The 24896-nt window shown below is 38.8% G+C and overlaps 1 protein-coding gene across 2 annotated transcripts in view; it reads right to left on the bottom strand.

The window, feature by feature from the left end:
• NALCN (sodium leak channel, non-selective) overlaps positions 1–17606 on the bottom strand; it is a 248499-nt gene extending 230893 nt beyond the window's left edge. For both annotated transcript variants that reach the window (XM_042806091.1, XM_042806090.1), the window contains exons 1-3: positions 17432–17606; positions 8109–8255; positions 5586–5768 (exon numbers count right to left, since the gene is read on the bottom strand). In XM_042806091.1, the coding sequence (XP_042662025.1) occupies positions 5586–5768; positions 8109–8216 (291 nt within the window). In that variant the 5' untranslated portion in view covers positions 8217–8255; positions 17432–17606. The remainder of the gene's footprint in view (positions 1–5585; positions 5769–8108; positions 8256–17431) is intronic.
• Positions 17607–24896: the final 7290 nt, after the last annotated feature.

Raw genomic sequence — 24896 nt, forward strand, 5'->3', positions numbered from 1 at the left:
TTCACTGAACTGAATGAACTATGAAATTGAACATCACGTTAGGACTGGGAGACTTTTAAATCCATGATAGTGATGGCTATTTTTCACACTCTATTATAAAAAATAATTAAAAATAGAACTTTGATTTCATTCAATTAAAACATTCCTATTCCTAAAAACCACACTATTCTGGTGTCATTAAATCTCATGTAGAATTTGTGTCAACATGCAGCCTTTCCCCACATACCGTGTTTTGATGTTCTAACAAGATAAAGTCAAGAGGTCTCCTGGCCTTCATTCTTACCTTCAATCACCCCTGAACTAGAGCTGTACTTTGTATTTAATGTTTTCAGGTCCAAGACAAATAAATATGTATGTGGTAACGTTAAAAGAACCTCATTCACCATTTTATTAAAATGGCCTTTTTTATTTTACACACTCCACAGCTTTTTTAATGTGTAGAAAGTCTGTGACATTTACCATTAATATTTTTTTTACAGTGACTTTTAAAGAGATCAGAATTTTTAATTTCTAGAACACTAGGTCTTTTTAAGATGTGCCTGTAACACAGTTTTGTAGACATCTGCTAAGATTCTTCATAAGTTATTCCTACAAAAATATTGATGTGGCTAAGTCACATCATCCATTAATTAATGTGGTACTCAGAGAACAGAATTTGCAATGCTTTGAAATCATTAAAATGTGTGATCTACATAGAAAGTTTGCAGAAAAAATATCTAACTGCGAAAACTTGCATATCTAGGAACGCAATACTTTTTTAAAAAAATATTAAAGTATTGCTGTGCTTAGTACAGTATATTTTCATGACTGAAATCCATACTCAAAATTATTTGCCTATAAAAACCTAATAGGTTAAACATAAAATAGTAACCCACAGCAGTTTCTCTTAGAACTACTTGAATAACTTGCTTGATGAAGGAATTAACACCTAACTTTTAATGTCATCAAACTCTTCAGTTGGAGGCTGGGGAGTATTCATGGAAGTTATTCTCTAGTCAGTGATATATATTTACTGACTTCATCTATTTGAAAAAGATTTAATACTGTGTACACAGTATCTTCTTGAGGTACTTTGTCATTTCGGAGTGAGCTCTCTCACAGGCCATCATTCTTCAATTTAGAACATAATTTAGAATACAATCATAAAAATATGTCATAAGAAACAAACTGACTTGGTCTAATTCTGTCTCTATCTCATATAAAACTTCACCATTACAAGTTGTTGTACTGTTTGAACATACACTTTATACAATGCGACCAGCCAACATTAGGCAGACTGTCCTAGAATTTTGTATTTTAAAAGACCCCAATCAGTAAGAAATTACAGCCTGTATTTCATTTTTTAGAGATGAGTTTCAAGGTAAAGACAGACATATTATTAGTGCTAGTTCCTGACAAGTAACAATAGTCTGCAATACCAAAAATTGTAATATGATTATCGTATCCTAAGCCTTTCAGTACTTTATTCCCAGATAGTGCCTATATATCGAATATAAACCATTAAACTGCACATTTATACCCATTTCAATTCTTCCAGAGGAGTCAATCTATCATAACACCTATTAGAAGCAAACAGTGCATGATGGCAATAATAAGCAATATTAATGTCCTGTTTTGAAAACAGAAGGACCTCAGATGCTGTAGTAGATATATTCAATACTGTCATCTTGTGGTTTTGTTAATATTTGGATTTTGTGCTTGTTGTCTAAACACATCAGTGTCTATTTTCTTTGCAGGTGGTGGATAACTGTATGAGCACTGGCCCTGTAATTCATGGAGTCATCTGTATTGATTGTCTTTGCAAACGGAACAAGCAACAACCAACACTCACAAGACACAGGCAGCCCAAATTCTGAAGAGGTTTTACTAGCACAGAAACAATTATTCAGAAGGAAATGAGTAATAAAAAGCAGTGTCACAGCAACATTTCAGTTTAACTTTCCTTCTGGGGTAAAAAACCACTTGGATGGATGTATTGCTTTATTTTGTCACTTAGTTTACACAGGGAAAACGGAAACTTTTTACAGACAAAAGGCTAGGATTTTCAGAAGGTACTTTCCTTTTCTAAAAATCCCTGGGAACCAAAGGAAGTAAATTTCTCATCCTCAGAAGGTGTTAATTAGACATGACTTAACAATTTCAAAATCTTCTTAGCTCAGCTATACTTACATTATTATTAATTGGAACTTCAGTGGATGGTGCCCACCTTCTCCATAAATTAGGTTTCTTGCTGGACTAAAATTTTGCATTAATCACAGTTCAAAAGTTAATTAGCATTTCAATTCCTAAGGCCTTTACAGAAATACTGATTTATGGTGAAGTTCAGTAGAACCATATGGCAATATATTAATTGATCCTACATTCACTAAAAGTCTTAAATGCACTTAAATCAGGACTGCAGTTCATAAACAAACTTTCTTATATAAGGATGTTTCATATACAAACATCTTCAGTAAATGCTAATAGGTTTCTAAACAGTGCTTTATTTTACTTTGACTGCCACTGTCTTTGGAAGTCCATGGATCATTATGTTCTTGGCAGAGTTATAATATTTAACCAATATTTTCCCTAGAGTCCACAATCCAAAGAGTAAGTCAAACAGTTCACTAAAATGGATTAGTCATTGATTAGCATTCAAAGAAACAATTTGATAACATATTCAAAGAGCTCTGACTTAACAGCTGAAAAAAAAAAGGCCAATCCAGTTCTAACACAGTTTTATGAAAGTTGTTATACTTGGCACAAGCCTATACCCTTTTCCTACAGTTCTCTTATTCACATGAACGGTGTGTAGCCACCAGGTCCAGTGAAGCCAGCCTTCCCCTTTATTCAATAATTGTGAGAACACATCCACAAGCTAAACTTTGAGCTGAGTAAAGTTCTGGGGTCCCCAGTACAAGAAGGACATAGACATAATGGAGGGAGCAGAGGGCCACCAAAAAGGTCAGAGAGCTGGAGTACATGATGTAGGAGGAGAGGGTGAGAGACATGGGTCTGTTCAGCCTTTGGCAGAGAAGGAAAAGAGAAGACCTTGTTGCTGCCTACAGCTATGTAATCAGATGATACAGAGAAGATGGAACCAAACTCTTCTTGGAAGCACACAGTGGTAAATTAAGATACAAGGGACACAAGTTGAAACATGGAAAATTCTGATTAAGTATTAGGAAAAAAATTGTTTTCATTAAGGTTGGTCAAGCACTGGAATAGGCTGTCCAGAGAGCCTGTAGAATCTTCATCCTTGGAGGAGTGAGATTCACCTGGACAATGCAAGCCATGGGCAACTTCATCTAACTGGACTTGCTTTGGGCAGTAGGTCAGACTAGATGACCTCTGGATCCCCCTGCTAATCTAAATTATTCTATGACTTATTCTATGATAGTGCCAATAAAGGCACTTAACTTCAGTATAACTATATTCACTGATGAATGCTACATGACATTAAGCTCCAAGCAAACCCTCAGTTATTAAAATAACAGTAAATGCAGCCATCTTCTACTTAAACTATCTTTGCGAAACAGTGGTTATGTCTAGTCTATTCTACTGAATTTTTATCTAATAAATGAAGAGGAAAATGTCAGTGTGCAAATGAAATAATCTGCATTGTCATCTACACGTGTATAATATGTATCAAAGCAACGGAACCAACTCCAGATAGCTATTAATTCTGTGAGGGCAGACTCATCAGACATACTTCAAAGACAAGTTCATCATACGACAATGAAAGATAAGTTCATCCTATGAGGAGTGGCTAAGGACCCTGGGTTTGTCTAGCTCAGAGAAAAGGAGGCTGAGGGGTGACCTGATTGCTCTCTACAGCTTCATCTGGGAGGAAGTAGAAAGGGAGGTGCTGAGGTCTTCTCCCTGGGACCCAGTGATAGGATGAGTGGGAATGGTTCAAAGCTGCATCAGAGGAGGTTCAGACCAGACATTAGGAAACATTTCCTTACTGAGAGGGCGGTCAAACACTGGAACAAGCTTCCTAGAGAGGTGATCGATGCCCCAAGCCTGTCAGTGTTTAGGAGGCATTTGGACAATGCCCTTAATAACATGCTTTCACTTTTGGTCAGCCCTGAAGTGGTCTGGCAGTTGGACTAGATGATCTTTGTAGGTCCCTTCCAATTGTCCCTTCCAACTATTTCAACTATTTTGTTCTATTCTATTCTATTCTATTCTATTCTATTCTATTCTATTCTATTCTATTCTATTCTATTCTATTCTATTCTATTCTATTCTATTCTATATCCATAAATTTAAACAACCCACTGAAAGACATTAGAATATGCAGCAACATATTATTCATAGCCCTTAGGTGTTGAGTGTGAGTGAAGTTGGCATTTCCACACATTAAGGCTGAGAAGACAAGATTTATACAGAGGTCATATTGTTGGCCACCCCTCCCTCTCTCTACATTAATATCTACGGGTCCATTTCTTTACAAAGTCTGTAGTGGTTATAACAGACATGTTACACGCATGTTGTTCAAATGTGCATGCTGGTCACTAATTCTCCATTCATGATCCTGTGTCCTCATCTTCATCTGCTTAATGGGCATCTCTGAATAAGGGAGTACAGGTAGAGGCCAGAAATAGCACTTCACAAAGGAATACTTTGGCCTTACGCAGCACACAAAGATTTTCTCAGAATTATCTTATTTCAGTAATTTTCTAAATATTAATATTGATGGTACTTTAACTTTTACTATTAATATTCATTAAGTATGATGACATAATAATAGCTTCGTTTGGCAGTGAACAAAAAATGTTATCTGCAAACTCAGAACAAATGGAAGAGCTAAGTAAAACCTCAGATGTCTCTGGAGTCACCAGACCTTCCAGGAGTGAAAGGGAAGGATAAAACACTGATTATCTATTCTGTGCAATAGTGTCATAATTGTATTGTCAGTAAGGTCTGAAGATCGATTTTTTGTATGTAAGATGAATTCGTATCTTTTTATAGAAGATTGGAAACAGTCAGTAAAATAATGCTACAAAACGATGATTACTGAAAAATTCTGCAGTTTTACATTCTCCAATATTATATCTACTTATACAAATTAGTCCAGCAACAACAGTAAACATATGATAACAGAAGCATTTGTTTATCAACATGCATTATATTAAGGAAAAAATTCAGTAAAGCAAGACAACTTTCTCATTTAGCTCACAGTAAGACATATGTTCTTATTTAAATAAAGTAACCACACAACAACACATCCAGCCTTATGAAATTAAAATCAAAGATCTAAGTCCATATATGGATCTCTAGGCATTTACAAAATATTCTTGCTAATGTATATTTAGCTTATTTTTCCTTTCATTCTTTATATTAATCCAATTAAACTATCTATTTCTTAGTAGGAAATCATTATTATGAACATTGGTATTATACTGGAGGGGGGATTAAATATGCAGTAAAGCTGCATCTTTGTCAGTCTGTCCTTTCAGTTTATACTCCATGGTGTTGCCTGCACTTAAAAACAATCATATCAAAAAGAGCTGAGAAGTTCAAAAACAAAGATCAAGTGTCACCAGCATATATTCACATCACTTTCTTAAGCACATGTAGAATACTGTTTAAATGCTTACCTTAACTATCCCACGGATATGCATTTTTGCTATCATCTCTGCAGTGTAAAGAAACATCAACAGAGTATCAAGAGCAAATGTCACATATTGGAGAGGAGGATAATGTTCAAAGGTCTTTGGAGTGTTCATACAAACAGAAATAACACTGATGATGGCACAGATTCGTAGTAAAGAGTGTACCCACTGAAAAGAAAACAAGACATTGCAAGATTGCTTCAATGTTCAAAAAAAGCTCAATTATTTAGCCTCCATAACTTGCACTGGCACCTTTTGTAAATGCACATTTGCATTTTTCTTTTACATCATGATCCACATGTTGAAAGTCTTCATCCAAAAATAAGCATTCCTGACTTTATTTTTATATAAATATACACTTATATATATATATATATAATTTTATTAGTTAATTTGGGAGGTTGTAGAACTCAGAAACCAAGAATTAAGAGCCAGGAAACTGAGAATTAGGACTCTATAATTTCTATTTTGTGGCTTTTGTAATCCAATTTTTTTTCAAATGACAACTTGTCACATTTATGTGCAGACAATAAGTGGAACTAGTTGATGTTATAAACTGGGTGAATACATTAAATAAAAATATCTGTGGAAAATTTTAGTTCCATATTTAGACAGACTGATTTTTAAATCAGTTTACAATTCCAAAAATTAAGTGAAAGGCATGGGGATTAAAAGCATCCTTCCATTTATGGAAAGAATAAATACAAAAGAGACCATGTCACAGAAAGCTGCTTCTTAACATCATGATTCACTTTTGCTCCAAACAAGTTTTGTTGTTGTAAGAGAACAGTTCATTTCTATGACTCCTTAAGTCTCAGTCCCACCACAGTCATTACTAATAAGGCTGATATTCAGTGCCAGTCACAGTGGGAGGTCTAACGAAAAAGCCAAACATATCAATACAGGGGTTTAAGGTTGGATTTTTTTCCTTTAAATCAAAACACCATTGAAACTTCTTGAAGCCAGACAAGCGTAATGAATCAAAGATGCTAAGGTCGTATCTATCAAAACAAGAAGAAGAAAAAGACACTTCAGCCAGAAAAAAATTCTCCAAACAAAAACCACAGAACTAAGGTGCATTTGTAACAATTTTTCATCTGGGGAAACATTCTACGCTCATTTACACCACCTCAGATCTTTTGACATCAAGAAGATTTAAGAACACTTACCTAATTTAATACTTACTATACATTCACCTAAGTGTAATGATATTTGACCTGAATTGAATAGCTCTATTATTTGCATACTCTGAGCCCAAATTAATAATTTGGAAGTGGAAGGAATCTGAGGAATGATCTATGTCTCTTTAATGCTCACTTTGTTTCAAACCTTGCTTCAACTGAAAAAATTAACATAAATATTAAAGTTTGGCTGATATAAAAAGCATTCTTTGCCACAATAAAATGTTGATATTTTACATGCTAAGCAATATACAACTAGTCCATCAGCGTGACAAGAAAAAAATTATTCCATCGAAAAAAACGTGTACTGTGTGCTGAGAAACATAGTTAAATAACCCAGCATATATACTTCTGCAATGACATTTTGAGCTTATTACAGCAATCAATACAAACATTATACTTAAGATTATTTAGAATGAATTAATATATGGGGTTTGTCTTGTAAATGTCTTAGGTGTTAAAACTCAGAAGCAAAGCTGAGGGGATCCAGCATCCATACTGCAAATGAGATGGTAGTTCCATTAAATGAATGTAATGCCAACAACGTCTATTATTTCAGCATATTTGACTTTCTGCTTTTACAAAGTAAAAATTTATACAATACTTTGAGAGAAATGTGAAAATGCCTTCTCTGCAAAAACATGAATCATTCTAAATATAGGAATCCCGGATGCACACTGACTGCTGAATAAATAATTTAATCACAATAACCATATTTACATGGTAAAGGCATTGTATTAATACTGCACATTCTATTAATAACTTCACTCCCAATGAAACTTTCCCCAGTTTCAAGTTGCCAGACGCTTTTACACCTATCTATTTCTTAGGGCAAGTTATAAGTTAAATGATACCAGAAAAATGTGAGCTGTATTTCAAAATAACCAGCCAAAATAAACTTTTATATTCATAAGTGATGTAAAAGGAGAGATCTGAAAATCAAAAGTGCTGACTTCTGGCTACCACTGCAGCAATTAAATGCTCCTTTTAACATCCTTTTCAAAAGCTCATTTTACAACTTAATTTTTAATTTCAATAAACATGTTAGGAACCAGAGACATTGAAAGAATGGCTGTTTAAAAAAAGAGTCAGTAGCTGAACTGGTTGGCAAACACTGCTTGATCATCCCCATCAGCCTGCAACACCCAAAAGAAACCTTTTTATTTAGTTTTGGGCTTTTTGCAAAAAATTAGCAAGTAGATTAGCAAATATAGCTCAATAATTCTTTCTGACAAATACCTATTTCAGAATCTTTTGTGAAAGTCATATTTCAACAATGCAGGTTACATTTAACTTAAAATTAGTAAAAATGGCAAGAGATACCTACTGGTTTGTTAATCCACAGAATATCTGCATTGTCTGACAAAGATTCATCAGGACCGAAATCTGTAACTGGCTGGGCTTCCACCCTTGAACTTTGTTTCCTTTTTAGCATCCTGAAGTTAACTTTTGTTATCTATAATCATGAAACCTTCTGAGGAGAAAAAAAAAAAAAGAGAAGATATTAATTCACTAAAGCCATTTTATAATGCATTTTGAACAGTTTTACAAATATCCTAAAGCATTTTGTTTTCATGCAAACTGCTTTTGTACTTACTAATTAACATGATCTTCATTTTATTAAAAAGCTTTGCCTATATAAATCACTGACATGACTCTTGTTAGTTCACAAAAATTTACATGACAGTATGCAATGCAAACAATTACCAGAAACTTAGCAACACTGGCAGAAAATTTGTACCAATAAGCAAAGAATGCTGTTGCTGTGATCTTAAACCCAGAGTAATCATTGGATGGATTTGACCTGGAGCCATTTAATTTAATGGTGACATTTCCATTTATTACACCAGGCTAAGATAAAGCCCAACATGCCAAAGGCAAACAGGCAGTGTTAAGCAGCCAACAGATGTTAATGTTCTTTACTGAAATCAGAAGAGCCTTTTTGCTATATACTACTATTAATATGTACTTTTCTAATACTTTTTTTTTTATTCTTAGCAATTGTCTATCCAACAGCCAGACAGTCAGCTGTCTCTGGGACTTGTGTTGGCACATGGAAGCACTGAGAAAAATGTGTCATTTCCAAAAGGTCAGGCTGAGTCTGGATACTGCTGAGTGCGTGGCACTGACTGAGCCTTCTGCAGGCTCAGCTATGGGAGCCACAACTAGCGGCCACACCACAAGAGCAGAAAGGTGGGTTAGATCTTATTACTGATTTTCCCACAGACACAGTTCACGGATCCCAGAGTCTAAATAAATCCAAAGAGATGAAGATGATACACTTTCCCAAGGAGTAACAGTCTGCCCGTGAAATAAGAGGGAAAAGGAGAAAGCCAGACTTCGAGACCTTATTCTGGACCTTTACTCCAGAACAAGTGTGGTTTGTAGGTGACAATATACTTTTGAAAAGTTTGTCAAAACCAGTATAGAATAGAATCATATAACGGTTTGGGTTGGAAGGGACCATTAAAGATCATCTAATTCAACCTCCCTGCCATGAGTAGGGACATCTTTCACTAGACCAGGTTGCTCAAAGCCTCATCCAACCTGATTTTTAACAGTTCCAATGATGGGGCATTCACAACTTCTCCGGGCATCCTGTTCCAGTGTCTCACCAGCCTCATCATAAAGAATTTTTTCCCTATGCCCAACCTAAACCTTCCCTTTCAGGTTAAAACCATTGCCCTCTTGTCCTGTCACTACAGACCTGGTAATTACAGGCCCAAGTATCACAATGATGACTGTAACATGAACTTAAAAAGCATTGTCCTCAATTAGCCAGAGGAAACAGTGGGCTCAGGACTGCAGAAGTTCCCATGTGCTTGGTCTCAGCTGGCCTTTTCAACCACACAGGCTGCTGCTTCATGTCCAAACACCACGTACCTATGCATCCTTGGCTGGTTCTTCTTTGAGCTGTTATGGCAAACAGAACCTATTCAACTGTTTCCAGGTCCCTCAAAGTCTACTCCTACTCTGTCTGTTTTCTCTTTCAGATGTAAGATGTTTCCAGGTCCCTCAAAGTCTACTCCTACTCTGTTTTCTCTTTCAGATGTAAGACTTCAGCTCCTGTCTCTGTAATGCCCTTGCTACGTTTTCACAAGAGTGCTTTTGTGGTTTCTCCTATGGTCTCTCAATACATGACAAGCTCCATATGTGAGCTCCTTACAAGCTTCTACAAAGGTTTTTAGTATCTTCTTTCGTATCTGTCAGTAAACTAAAACTCCTGATCATGATGACTGCGCCATCAGTATGACCTTGTGTTTTCCTGCCTATACACACCTACCTCATATCCCCTGTCTCATATTTAAAAAACTAGTCTGAACCATTGGTCTATCTTCAAATAGACCATAAAGCAACAAGGTTGAGGTTTTGGATTGATGCTTCCAGCTGGAGGAGCTGACATTACGCAATAATTGATTTCTTTAAATGAACTGACATTATACAAAGGCACAAAAAAAGGACAACTTCTGACACCTTTATTAGTGTTGGATGGTCAGTCACAGCAATCTCAATACAAGTGAAACTGGTAAGCTGCCACAAAAATATGCAACTATTGTAAATTAAACATTATAAATCAATAGTCTTTCTCTAACAAATGAAGACTGAAATAATATCCATACAAGTACGTTCTCTTAATTCTTATGCTCAAGCTTCATGCTCGACTTCTTCCTCATAACTGAACTTTCACTACTTTCTCCTCTTTAGCTATTTTTTCTGCTTTCTCCTATTTATTTCTATGCCTAATGTATTGACCTATTTTCTCTACTTGGACCAAAGCATAACTAGAAATGCTTGAAGCCTCAGAGATGTTGGTGTACTTTTTGAGGTCATGAAGCCTTAAAATGGCTACATTTAGCAGAGTGATAAGTTTACTGCAATGTCTTGGGAGCTGCATTTCTTAAGACTCTAGGAAAAAAAAAAGACATGTTCTAAAATGTTTCTTGAAAATATGTTCCTTTTGAAACTATTACTCAAAATCTAATCAGTGAATTAACAAAGTAATCATTTTATGTTTACCATTTCTGGCTAATGGTTACGTAATGGCTATGACAGTGCTCCTAGTAAACTCTTACGAAAATACATACTAATAAATAGAGAATCAATACGATAAGTACAATCAATAATTATGTGAAAAGACTCAGGATATTGAACACTGACAAGCTACTACTGATAATAAATGACAATCTAAATAACAAGCTATGTCCATTTCGGGAAATAGGTAGATAATAATCAAGTGGCTATTCGAGAGGCTCCGTTGTTTTTATGCTTTTCTCAATATTGATTATTTATACATCAGATGTGTAGGAAGATCAGCCATATCCTTCTAATGAAATTCCCATTTACCCTTTTACTCAGTGACTCTTTTGTTTTTTTTTTTTTTAATTGATCTGGGCACAGAAAATATTGTGACCTTTAGACATCCACAATGGATGAAGTTCACTACTTAAATGTTGTGACTAAAGAGATCAGAATTTTTATTTTTAAGAGGTAGCCTTGAATAAACAGATCACCATATATATAAATCCAGTGGAAGGGAGGAAACGCTTATAGAATATAAGAACCAGCTTGTTTACCTTCTCTACTTGAAATGAGCATAAATGCCCACAAAAAAAATGGAGAATAAAGATAACAAGCCAAGAACCTCCTGGAAATGGTCTTTAGCAAGATTATTCAAAGTATATCAAGGTTGCTCTCAAGCTTTTATGCAATTTTTTGTTGTTGTGCTCACTACTTTTATTTTTCCATGGAACACACAGGCTTTTACATGTGTCTGTTACTGTAGAGGAACACAAAGCCTGGTGCAGCCTTGGGACTCTGACGGGTGTGCAAAAAATTTTAATTCTTGGACTACAATCCCTTTTGCACCTGTTTCTGCAAGGGAGAACCAGCTGAAAGATGAAGAGGAGGAAGGGAGCTGTGCAAGAACTCCTTCCAGCATGCGACATGTAGTGAGCACCACACCAGTCTGCTAATGGGGAGGCTGTAGTCCTCCTTAACCCCAACTACAAATCCAACCCTGCAGCTCCTGCATTGATTCCGACACACATCGTTAGGTCTTTCTTTGATCCCAACCTGTTATTAACATGAAAGGCTTAATACATTCTCTAAGATATATTTCTAGCTCCAGAGTTATGAAGAAATATTCGGTGCAAGGCAAAGATAGGTTTTGAGACAGGAAAATATCTTGGAGTTTCGGGGCTACATCCACTTCACATTTCTCTGAAGTATTTTCTTTATAGCAGCATTGAAAAACCACAGCACGGGTGTCAACCTTCTCAGGGAGGAATGTAGTGTCTTTGCTTTTAAATCTCCCTTCTATTTTTAGAAGCAGAGACAAATTAAAGGAAGAAAACCAAATGGAAAATTACTCATGCACTGAGCCCCTTCAGATCCATTTGGTCAGCCTTTTCCTCTCTCTCCCTGAACTTGCAGGCATGTTCAGCAATCACTACACTGTCTAAACCACCACCCAACCACTAAATTTGCAGCTTTTGCTAAAATTAAAGTATGCTAGTACAATAGTTGGTGAACTTAAGACCCACTGTGCACTTGGGAAAAAAAAAAAAAACTCTGAAGAAGGTTTAATCCCAGTTTGTGATATCCACACCCAGCCACAAGACACTCCTGCAGATGGAAGTTTGCACTTCCTACAAAAATCAAAAGACAAATTTTAAAAAGTAGCTGATCCTACACAACATCAAAAGCTGAGAAATGTGTGTCTTGTTTATAAAGCAAGCTCACTGTATACAGCACAATCTGCTCAAGAAACCTCTATCACAAAGTCAGGAAAACATGCTTATAAACGCTCTGGTAGACAAAAGCAGCAGTTGAGAAATTACTTCACAGAAAAACAGATAGGAAAATAAAGCAGATACTCCTACCTACAACTTATGGAGAGAGTTAAAAAACCTGACTAATCATTGGAATCAGCAACGTCTTGCTTCCAACATATTTCTTTCTCACTGCCTATTGACTCTGTCACCTGAGATCATGTGAGCACAGCATGAAGGTCCTTCCAAGCCTGGCTGCTTACAAGCACTCTCAACACCAACTCTCTCTTTGAAAATGTCATCTCCCCTTCCAGCTTTTCCCAGAGCTGGGACACACAAAGTAGCATCTATGCTTCTAAGAGAATAATTATCTTTGAATCTCTTACTGTCTGTGAAAGCTAAAATGGGTGACTGGAAGAGGACATGAACACCCATACACATAGCATGATGACAAACCTCCATTTACATGATACATTAAAAAAACACAAACAAACAAACAAACTATGGGCTATCTTAAAGAATAAATTGCTCTTAACTGTAGTATACATTATATGTTTATAGGAAAATTGTAAGTTCTCATTCTTTCATCTCATTAGCCTTCTCCTTTCCCTCTTAACAAATTGTTGCTAGTTCTCTATTGCCTGCTTTCTGCATCCCCACATTCCTCTGTCCCTGCTTTTGGCTTCAGGTACAGATGAACAGCATTTCAGTATTTGTTTTCATGTAGCAAAAAATTTGAAGTGAACAAGTTATATACATGACAGTACAGATATATTTAATTTTAGATAGGTAATGACAGAATTCCAACGGATATAATCACATGGCACATGCCACCATGGATGTTATTATCTCATAACTAATTTCATGGAGAAACTTATGTCAGTACTTTCTTTCTCAGTGGGGTATTGTTATCGCATCTGGTAAAATGTCCTAAAAGATCTCTTCATTATTTGAACACAGTACACCACTAATAGCTGACCGAACTTCAGTATTTATTAAAACCAAACAGGATTCTTCATGAAGAAGGTATACTGAAGGAAATATCCTAAAAATCAGTTACATTCACATTTTCAAATCATTTGGATACAGGTAGGAAAGAACAGCTGGTGACATCTTGTACTGACTAACAGGACCCTAGACCAAAAATACCAGACTGGGGTCCACGGATTGAGAAAGGTTTAACAATTGCTTAAGGCTGCCAATATAAGAAAATCTAGTCTGACAATAAACAGGTGTCCAGACTTTAGCTCTTTTTTCCCAAAATGTGCCCTTTGTCTTGTCTTCTTATCGGCTAAGGACAGTGCTCACACAATATTTATTTCTTAAATATAAGTTCTTCCTCTCAGACCTAGCCAAAATAATTCAGACCTACTCAGCAGACACGGTCAAATATCACATTGCATACAAAAGCAGTTCTCATGTAAGCCAGATATACAGCCTACTACTACTATCACATAATGTCATATCACTTTTTACTATAAGCCCTCTAATATCTGGAAGATACAATTTTGAAGAAACTACACATGAATATACATGCAGCCAGATAATGAACTTCATAATTTTAAACAGAATTGGTTAGCTTTTAACATTTTTCAATTAAGAAATCGGGTTGAGTAAAATCAAAAAACAACTGAAGATGGTTTTTCAAACAGCACCGTTAGACCACACCATGGCACATTCCACCACACCACTTCTTTTACACACGAAGTAGAGATCAAGGTACTCAAAAGCTACTTCTGCAGTTAAGAGCAGGTACACTCTCACATTTCACAGCCTCAGCTCCCCAAGTATCCTGGAAGGAGGGACACATCCAAGCATGAAGTGGCTACTTCCCATTACAAGAAACCAGCTTATTCTTTCAGCGGAAACCAAAGCACAAGCGTGGTGAGCACCCTCAGTCTCCCTCCAACGTGCTGGGTGTTGGCATGACTGGGCAACAAGACAGCTTTCCGATCCCTACAACTGAAATATATCCTTAGGCATTAATCTGTCAGAAGGTTGATAAAATGCTAAAATTTAATGATAGCCACTAAAATGCACAGTAAATATATTTAGAGAATATACTGATGGCAATGTATTCCATTTACAGATACACAGCACAGTCGAACAGCTAGATTACTTAAGAAGTTCACTTTGACTGTGGGCCACCTACCTGCCCACCACTTGCTGCCCTAGGTTTAGTCTACTGCAATGCAGTCTGTATGAAAATCCTTAAGAGCCCATAGCTGACAAAGATGTGCAGTGATGTGCTTAGTAAGAATCATGTTGGGAAAAGTATGAGAGCAGTGTTCTGGGATTTGCTTTTGTGGTCTACTCATCTCCATGTGGAAACTGTGTTGTAGCCTTCTGTGAAAGCAAGGAGGCAGGTAGCAGCAGGTTATTCTTTGAGAGGATTCAGGGAATAACCTGTCTTCTCTCTAAAATACCCCACATTCAGTAACCTGCTATGAACACTGCAGACCTGTGTTTCAGGGTTTTAAAGAAAGGGATGAAGGCGTCCTTCCCAGAATGATCAAGGGGTGGAAAGGAGCTTCTATGTAGGCAGATGGCTGGCAGCATGCCTGCTTAAGTGATTATTTTAATGTTGCTGTGATTTTGTTGTACCACTAATTACATGTTAGTGTGCCTAGAACCTTGTCTACACATCTTTTCATAATTTAAATACATTAAAAATTAAAACAGTGGTTATATTCTTTTAGCATTGTAACATTTTTTGCTAAAATAATTAAGAAATTTCAATATTCTAGATCATCTTCCCTTCCCACATTCTCCCCTTTCTATCATCCCTCCCTGCCCTATCTCCAATCCTGAGCCTTTGCTTATTTTCTCCTCCTCAGAGCTGGGGGGGTGGGAGGGAAGGAGGAGGAAGGGGCATGTGAGCGCCTCAGTTGTCCTCTGAGCATAAACTACAACAACAGGAAACTTCAAATGAAAAAAAAGAGGCTATGGAGGCAAAGAAATGGAGAACAGAAAATGATTGAAAGGGAAATAAAATATGATTAAACCTATAATGCCCGTATTTGGCTGACTTTGCTCTTTACCTCCAAAAAGATTTCATGCTCATAATCTACAGGACATCCAAGTCATTTTCCAACCACAGAATTATTTTATTAGTGACACAGTAAAAATAATTTATGAATGCAACACCTCTATTTTACTCGCAAACACATCAAAAATCTTGTTTCCAACTCCCTGAATTCCTAAATACCTCAGGGGTGGGGAGGAAACCTAAATCCCCAGAAACCAGTAACAATTCTATTTCATCATGATACCCATGCCTTAAGAAGACATTCTTATTTGTGAAAATCCGAGACTCCCCACCTCTTCCAGAGCTTCGTCCAGTGGCCCATTACTCGCTACAACACAGCTTGATACTACATATCTCCTGTGGTGAAGGTTTAAGGCCTGAAACCTTTGTGACTTAAAACCTGGGTTTAGATGAATGCCACATAGGTCTACAGAGTGTTCATGGTACCAGTGATGTATAGAAGCTAGAAATAAATCAAATCAGAGTAAGCTGTATTTCCAGGAAGTATAGCTTAAATGGGAATGAACTGTGATGGCTCAAATTTCAGATTAAAATAAAACAGACACACCAACTAAAAAGACTAAGTGTCTACACTTCTAACACACAAATGAAATGCTGATTGTTATGGCTTTAAAATTTCATTTTAAAACATGGTACCAAGCTCAAACGGTTGAACAACAATTCCTCCAACTGTTCTTAAAAGTCCCCAAAGATATATGCATAAACTTGCAGATCTGGAGTCTTCTAGCAGACAGAGAGCCCAGCTCAGAGGAATATAGTTTTTTTCTCCCTCCATTGAAGTATCTTAATTTTGTGTTTTATGTAGCAAAACTTATTTCATTGTTAATATGTATTATTTCTCTGTTGGTCACTTAGAGGGCTGGTGGGATGAGGCTGCTGTGGAAGGAAGTGAGAAGAGAGAGGGACAATGAAATGAAACAGGAAATTGAAGGTGTGTAAGACAAAAACAAGACTCGAACAGCATTTAGTATTTTCTCACTGCAAGTATTGCCCTTATGAGTGACTCAGAACACATCAGTGGGTAACCAACCAAATCGTAGCTGACCTAAAAGCTACATCTGCACATAATGGCCATCAGAAACCTCCATGGTTCCTCGAAATGTGTCTCTGACATTACCGGGAGTGCTAAAACAAAACGATGTGAACAACAAAAAAACATTAAGCACCTTGCTCTCCACTCAACCAACGGTGTCGAAACCCCTGAAACTGCACCTTAATGAAACTAACTGCAGGCCTCGGTACGTTGCTCTCTCTGACCACCCCAACCCCGAAGCCACCAGTCCTTGGGAGGCAGGCGAAACCTCCCCTCAGGGACACAGCTCCCCACAGCGCACCCCGTCCCGCCTCGGCCCCATCCCACACCCCACGCACCCCCCCACACACACACACTCCCCATTAAATCCGTGCGTCCCCGGCCCATGGCAGATGAAGAGGCCTGGCCACCCCACGGCCCCGCTCTGCCTCGGTAGCGAGGCGAGGCGCTTTTTGCGCAGCGCTGAGGGATGCGGAGGGGCCCCGGGGCGGCGGGCGGGCAGCTTCCCGCTCCCGGCGGCAGCAGGCCCCGAGGCCGGCCCGGCGCCCTCCCTCCCACCGCGGGGGAAGGACGGTCGGGGCGGGGAGGGCGCCGCCGCCCCCGGAACCCCCCGCGGAGCCGGCCAGGCCTCTGGCCGCGCCCGTCCCCGCCCTGGGAGCCGCCGCCGTCCCCCGGAGGAGCCACGGCGGTCGGCAGCGGTCGGGGGGGCCGGGGAAGGACGCGGGGGAGGAGCCGGGGCCCACCATGTACCGAGCCGAGCGCCGCGCAGCAAAGCCGCCCCGACGCCTCCGACCTACCGCCAGCATCTCCCTTCATGGCGCGGTCGGGAGGGGCCGGTCCCGGCCCCCCGCGAATGTGTGAGGTGTTACGGTGGTGTGCCTGCCTCGGACGCCGTCCTCCCTGCGGCGGATCGGGGCGGCGGGGCCCGCCCGGTGGCGGCGGCGGCGGCAGCCGCCCTCGGTCTCTCGGCAACGGCGGCGGCCGCGGGGACGGGGCGGGGGGGGCCGGGCGGGGCGGCCTGCGGGAGACGGCAGCGACTGCACACACGCGAGTTAAAAAAAAAAAAAAAAAAAGAAATCAACCCCCAAAATCCCCACACACACACAAAACACCAAAAAACCCCCCCACAACGTACCACCACCCTCGAGTTGCTAAAGCCTCCCGGTTGAGAATAAATACGGCCTAACGGCTCGGGACCCAGGGGGGGTGAGCCCACGGCTAAGGGGGTGAGGCCGGGACGGTGGCCCCGCCACGCAAAACACTCTCACGGCGACGTGGAAAGGTGTCCTGCGGCGCCCCGAAAAACGCGAGTGGGGAGCGAGGAGAGGGCGATCCCACCGGAGGGGGTTACCCCTCCGAGGCTGAGCAGGCACAGCCGCTGTTCAGTAGGGTTTTGGTTTGGGGTGGGTTGGTTTCCTCATGATGCTCTTCAAAGTTAGTTTTTCTTACTTTGGTAGAGAAACCCTGTGCACCTCAAAGCTTTTTTACTACTTGTGCACTTCTTTGCCGCTGCAGAGCCTTTCCTTCGCTGGTAGCATCAGCTGGGTGGTCGGGGTTACTGAAGAGCCAAACAAAGGCTCAGTACTGAGCTCCACAGTGAAATAAATTCATGAAATAGCACCACCTGTTGTAAAGAGATACCACAAATAAATGAATGAATCAATAAACAAACACTTGGAAAACATTGCCCATAAATGAAGTCGCCATATTCCAACCTGTATTTTTATCTTCTTGGTCAGAAAAAAGTAAATTTCTGCAAATTGTAATTTGTCTTTAAATGGTACTAGTTGGTACAAAATAATGTGAGCCCGTAGCCTTCTGGCGCTTGTAAAATTAGCAAAATTAAAGAAGTAATCCTGCAAGTGCAGTTGTTGCCATGATGACGTTAAAGACATGGAATAGGATTTGAAAAATAAAACCCTGCGCAAAATACCCTAGAAAGCAGAAGGAAAACGTATGGCATAAATTTTATTAGGTTCCTTTAGATTATATCTATCTGATACTTACAACAAAAACTAATAAGCCAGTTAGGGAGCTGGACTCAGGATTATGGATGCAGTCCTGCCAGCGCTTATGTATGTGCATTACCAGCATTAGCAATTCCAGTAAATTTAAGCACCTAATTTTAGTGTTTGCAGGACTAGTGCCTTTGATAGCAATCAGCCTGATGATATGTCATGGGAAAAAAAAAAAAAAAAAAAAAAAAAAGGAAACAAATCAGTTTAAGAATAAATGTGTTTACAAATAATCCTCTTCATATTTTGTCTTTTTCCTCCCTAGTTCTATTCCTTGGGATAAGTTGCTAGGCTGCATTATGCTGTTGGTGATAGAATCTCCTAAATGAAAAATAACAGTTGCAAACAGTGAAACATTGCAGCTATAGCCAAGCAACAGAAATGAACATTTGCCAGCAGATGTGACTTTGTGCAACAGTTTTTCTGTGGATAGACTGGCCTAGGAAAAACAATCCTCAATAGACCAATTGAGGTTGGAAGGGACCCTGGGAGGCCATCTGGTCTGACCGATTTGCCGAAACCAGGCTCAGCGGTGAGATCACACCATCTTGCAGGACTTTATCCAGTTGCATCTTGAAAACCTCCCAAGACACAGGACTGCCTTCCTGGGCAACCTGTTCCATGTCCTCTCACAGTGAAGGATTTTTTCCTGACATGCAGTTGAACTCTCTCCTGCCTGCTGTCTCTCCTCCTCCTGCCATGCACCGTTGGGAAGAGCCCAGCTCCATCCTTTTGACAGCTTCCCATCCCCTTGATGGCTTCCTCGTGACCCTGGCAATCTGGTTTGACGTGCCCCTCACACCATCCCTTCTCCAGGCTGAAGAAGCCCAGCTCCTTCATCCACTCCTCGTGGGGCAAGTGCTCCAGCCCCAAACACCTTGGTGGCCTGCCACTGAACTTGCATATTAACATTTTTCATGTACTGGAGAGGGAGGCTCAAAATTGGACGCAGTATTTTCGATACTGGTTAATGAGTGCCAAATAAAAAGGGATTAATTTCCTTACATGTGGTTTGTATTACAGAATACATATTTCCTTAAGCATTTCAAACTTCTGCGTGTAGCTGGTATCATATGTGGTAGCACAGTGTTAAATTTTGCCCTACCTGCCCATACTGAGCCTCTATGAACTGCAGGCTACTAACGGAGACCCACACTTTCAGCAGAAGGTTGGATTCTCTTGGACAGCCTGTCCAGAAGCACGACTTGCATCAGATGATGCTGATGCTGGAAGAAGGGTTTAGCCCTTGATGTACCTGCCTATGCGCAAAGGGGAAACAGTAGTGTCTTTCATTTAAAGAATTGTGCAGACAGCAAAGGTCTGCTGTTTGCAAGAAAAAGCCCTTTCTTGCTTTGCTGTTTCACCACAAATTTACTTTCACATCTGTCACTTGAAAAGCAATTATGAACATTTTAGAACTTGAGTGGCATATATCATGTATGTGAGGATAGAGTGGGAAACTTAGATATTTATAAAATTGCTGATATAATTTTGCAAAGAGTCTATCAGTCATTTGAAGTCCATGCTGATGTTTAATATTTAGGGCTGAAGTTCGGTTTTATTCTAATTTAGAAAACTCCCATTGACCTAAAGAGCAAGACATAAACACAGAAAAGGACTGAATTTGGGAGTTAGTCTTAAGATGTTACTTCATGGTAATGCAAAATAGGTCAAAAGGAAAGATATGTCTTAGTAAAGATTTACCTCTCATCTCTATAAATCTAGAATAGATAAAGGAATTTCCTTATTCATTCTTCAAACTTCAACACATGGTTGAAACTGGCCATGGGGAAACTTCCATTTAAAAGGAAATCTTGGAAAATTCCAGAAGACTGATACTGAGAATGCAAGGGGAGAATTCTCGGCCTTACCTATCACTTTAATTTCTGTAACATGATCTGCAAATGCAGTAAGATCTTCCTGCATAAAAGGTAACTAACAAACCAAAGTTTCCTAGAGCTGCTCATTTTGTAGGTCCTGACGAAAAAGAGGGAATACAAAGCATCTACTTAGTTTTGCATGTTTTGTGGCAGAATTTGGATAGCTCTTACGCCCTGGTGTAGTTTTTTTCTGGGATACAGTTAACTCAAGAAATTAAAAGGATGAAAATTAAAGTTTTTCTAGAGTGCGCCAAAGCAAGCAAGTAAGGAACATCCTCATCTTCCCCATTTTCAGTGAGGAAGAGAAAGAGTTAAGAAGGGAAAACACTAGTTTTCCATCTTATAAAATCCAATTGCTACTCCCCTATTTGCTGGCATTTGTATAAATACATGTTTCCACAACAATATGTGTATTTTAATTATCCTACTATGGTTGAAGAGGTAAAACCACATTAGAGAAAGTGAAATTCTAGGTTTTTATTTCTGAATTTATCTGAGGTTTATTTGTATCTCTCTTGTCCTTGCTTCCCGTATGTATCTGTTAAAGAGTTGAAGAGCAATGTAAACAAATTTTAAAAACATCCGAAGAAGCTGAGCTTATTGGAAATGCCATTGTTGGAGTTTAGTCTACCACTTAGGAAAGAATGCACTGCTTGATCAGATTTCAGATATTCCATAATGAGTAAAAGAATTCATGAAATATTCATTTTTAAATGATACTTGAGCTTTTCAAAAAGGTCACCAAATATCATTTAGAAATTCAGAATTAAACTTCAGACCCAAAGGAAGATTTAATCATTTAGGCATAAGATACAAGTAAAAAACTGCTCTATTCCTGCTCTGTTGCTGTCTAGCCCAAGGGCATCCAAAGTCCTTAGTCATCTTAGTGGTGGTTACCACAAAGTTCTCCCTTAGCCTCAAGTCCTGCTCTGCGCACGCCGAGCAGCACCCTGGTCTTGCCAGGGCTCTGCATGAGTCAGACTGGCCCAGCAGACCAACTTTCTTCCATCTGTCTGCTCTGTGTAGCTCAGGCTGAGAGGTGGACTTGCTCTGAATTGTATAACTGTAACGGAAATGGTCATGGAGCAACGTCAGACTAATGACTGCAAGAGAAGATTGGTTAATATCCATGAGTAATTTTGGTTGGGATGGATTATAAAATTGTCATTCTTGAGTGTCTGCTACCAGTGTCAACACTGATGAAGCAGAATAAAGGACATGGTGTATGGTTTTCAAAATTTCAGACCTTGTGGAGGGTCCTAAGTCTACAACTATGTATATTATTTGGTTTGCTTTCAAAAAGTACTGAGTGCTTGTAAGAGGGGCAATAATGGTGTTACCCCACCCTTCCTTTTCATTAATTTCTGTCTCTCCTTCATTTTTGCTTTAATAACAAACAGCAGGACCCACTGCAAGATGGAACATTGAAACCATACTAGATGGTTGCTGTTGCTTGGAGAATCCAGTGTGCATATGTTCAGCTCAGGCACTCAACCTGAGTTACTGCAGTTGTGCCTCTAAGAAGTCATCAGTATCTATTTTTTTAATTTACTATCTCTATAAACAGCTGTTTGGACAAAAAGATGAGAATGATCTTTAATTTAACTCATTCAGGTGACCAGTTAAAAAAAAAAAATACGAAAATCCCAAACTGTCGTTGTTTTTATTGTATTTGCCACTATTTTAGATTTTTCAATTCCTAGCAGCAAGGAACATTGCCCCTTTGAAAAGCAAGGCACAATTTGACTGCAGAGTGAGAATTTATGTTGGAAAATTACATGCCCATTTATTTCCTTTCTTGGCCTCTTCAACAATAGTGTTAGCTTGGATTACACTAAACCTTGACTATCTTTCTGAAATGAGTGCTAAATGATTAAGAACACAGTAGAGTGTTTTTTTAAAAACATACTATTATTGCTGGCATTCTGAGCTGTCTTGCAAATTCATGCTTAAAAATCTTATGCTTCCTTAAGGCCTCTGTAAAAGCAGGATATTATTGCTGTTTAGGGGAATTAACTAGCAAACATTAAACAAATGAGAGACCTACCTGCTATTTAAAGTTTCAACTGGCAACCAAAAGAGTAAGCTAAGATTTTACACTAGAGTATAACACAAGAACATCTTGATTAATGTTGGACTATAAACTATTTGGGTAGCTTATATTCACTACTCTTCAGGCCAGCTACATTCAAGCCAGCTCAGTTTTAATTTTGTTCTAACCTTGATCCTGTAACTCCAAAAGATATTTCTATTCCCTGTGTGATACCATCAGCTGTCCCAGATTCCATGTCATGTCAGCAAAATTAGCACAAGGTTTTCTGTTCTGCACAGCTCTGGCATACACTGTCTTGCTCCCTTCCAGGGATGCCATCGGCTAGCACAGCAATGACTCTCAACAGCTGCATGCATTTCTGAAATGTTTAATTTAGATGGATTTTAGTTAGCTCCATCAAGTAATTTGGTCCATGGGTGTTCAGGTGGTTTGTCGTAGATCTTTATAGCTATCTCATTTATTGATTGTATATCCTTGAAAGAAGTGATGAAGAATCACTGGAAGCTTCCAACTCTCCTCATTCCACGTTTTATGGAGAAATAATAACTTGTTTGATATTTGGGATTTTTAACTTCTGGTTAATTTTAGAAAATTGCTATGTAAGCAAATGCATCTGCAGTGTCTCCACTGATATAAACCCATGATGTTGTTAAAATGGCTTCTGTAGAAGCCTGGGAGGATTATTTGACAAATTTTGGTGGTCTCCATTGTTTTTTTTTTAAGCTTAGACTGTTCACTGGATGTGCATTTTGCTTTGCTTTGTTGAAAAACAAGTCCTTAAAAATAGCATGCAGTGTGGTTTGCAAACCCTAATGGCTTTGTTGAAGTGACAGCAAAATTAAGCTGGCCACTAAGAGGCTGTAATAAAGGAGTAGGAAGAGTCCATCTGCCTTCCCACACCAAATCAGATCTTGTTCAGTAGCACAGTATGTCATCGGACATAGAATTATGGAATGTTTGAGGTTAGAAGGGACCTCTGGAGATCATCTAGTCCATCCTGCCCACTCAGAGAAGGGTCGCCTAGAGCCAGTTGCCCAGAATCCTGTCCAGATGGCTTTTGAATATCTCCAAGGGTGAAGGCTCCACAAGCTCTCTGGGCAGTCTCTTCCATTGTTAGACCACTCTTACAGTAAAAAAGCTATTTCTTATGTGTTTTTTTTTTTTTTTTTTTCTTATGTTTTAATATTATTCTAATTCTGTTAACTACAAAAGCAATTCTGGCAAAGTTAAAATTAAGTTATTGCTTGCCTTAAAAAAAAAAATATTAAAAGAATCACTGCCTAGGAATTACCTAGTCTGCCTTAGGGCTTGCAACTTGTTTTTCACACGTGATGTTACATCACACTTCCTCACAGTTCAGAAGGCTATGAAACCACAAAATAGCCATCACCAGTTTGTATAGGAAATTATGCTACTAGTTCCTCTGCTGATAAATGAAATTGCAGGAGAAAGATTTATCCCAATCTCTGACCATACCAAATCCTGCAGACTTTTAATAAGAGCACTAATGGCAATACACTTAAACTGAGCTTCAAGTGTAGGTGTGTTTAACAGCACTTATTTTCTTGATTCCACATATTTATTTTAAGATATTTATTGTCTGACAGGTATTATTTAAACCCATTGCCTACTCTTCAAAAGGCTGTTCAGTATTAGTAATATCTTCCAGCTCCTCCTCCTCATCATCACAGTTGTGCTGACTTTCTTTTCTCTACCTTTACTCTGCAGGTAGTGACATTACAACATTTGAAGTGTACATCTACCAAGAACCTACAGGTCTGAAGCCTTAGTCTGAAACTCGATACATAGGAAAGTGACATTTTAATGGAGCTCTACTTCACGTAGGTGTATGTTATCCAGTAGAGAATAAAGCTCCTTGAGATTACGTACAGGAGCGACTGAAAGAAAGTGAGCAGTGCTCAAGGCAGCGTGTCAGTTCTCATTTAGAAAGAGACTGTCTCCTTATTATTTGAATTTACGTCTGTTTGGGAGTCACTTAGCACCCAAATATATAAACAATGCGTGTGTATATATACATATATACATGCACGCGTTCAAACATTCTAGGCTTAAATGATTAAATAATAAATCTGAGCAAAAGTTAAAATCCAGTAAGAGGGCACTGAGATATTGTATTAGAGGCATATACACATGAGAGTAATTATTATCTTAAGCTCTGGGTGCACATTTTAAATACTGCACCCTTGGACTGTGTAACTGCACCTTTTCCAAATTGAAAAAGTTCACAGCCAAAAGGCATGTATTGCTTAAAATCTTGTCAGAGGTAAATAAATAAAAAATAAGAGTGTGATAA

The sequence above is a fragment of the Tyto alba genome, unplaced genomic scaffold (genome assembly GCF_018691265.1).
Source record: "Tyto alba isolate M040663 unplaced genomic scaffold, T.alba_DEE_v4.0 Super-Scaffold_45, whole genome shotgun sequence".
In the NCBI taxonomy this organism is placed as follows: Eukaryota; Metazoa; Chordata; class Aves; order Strigiformes; family Tytonidae; genus Tyto; species Tyto alba.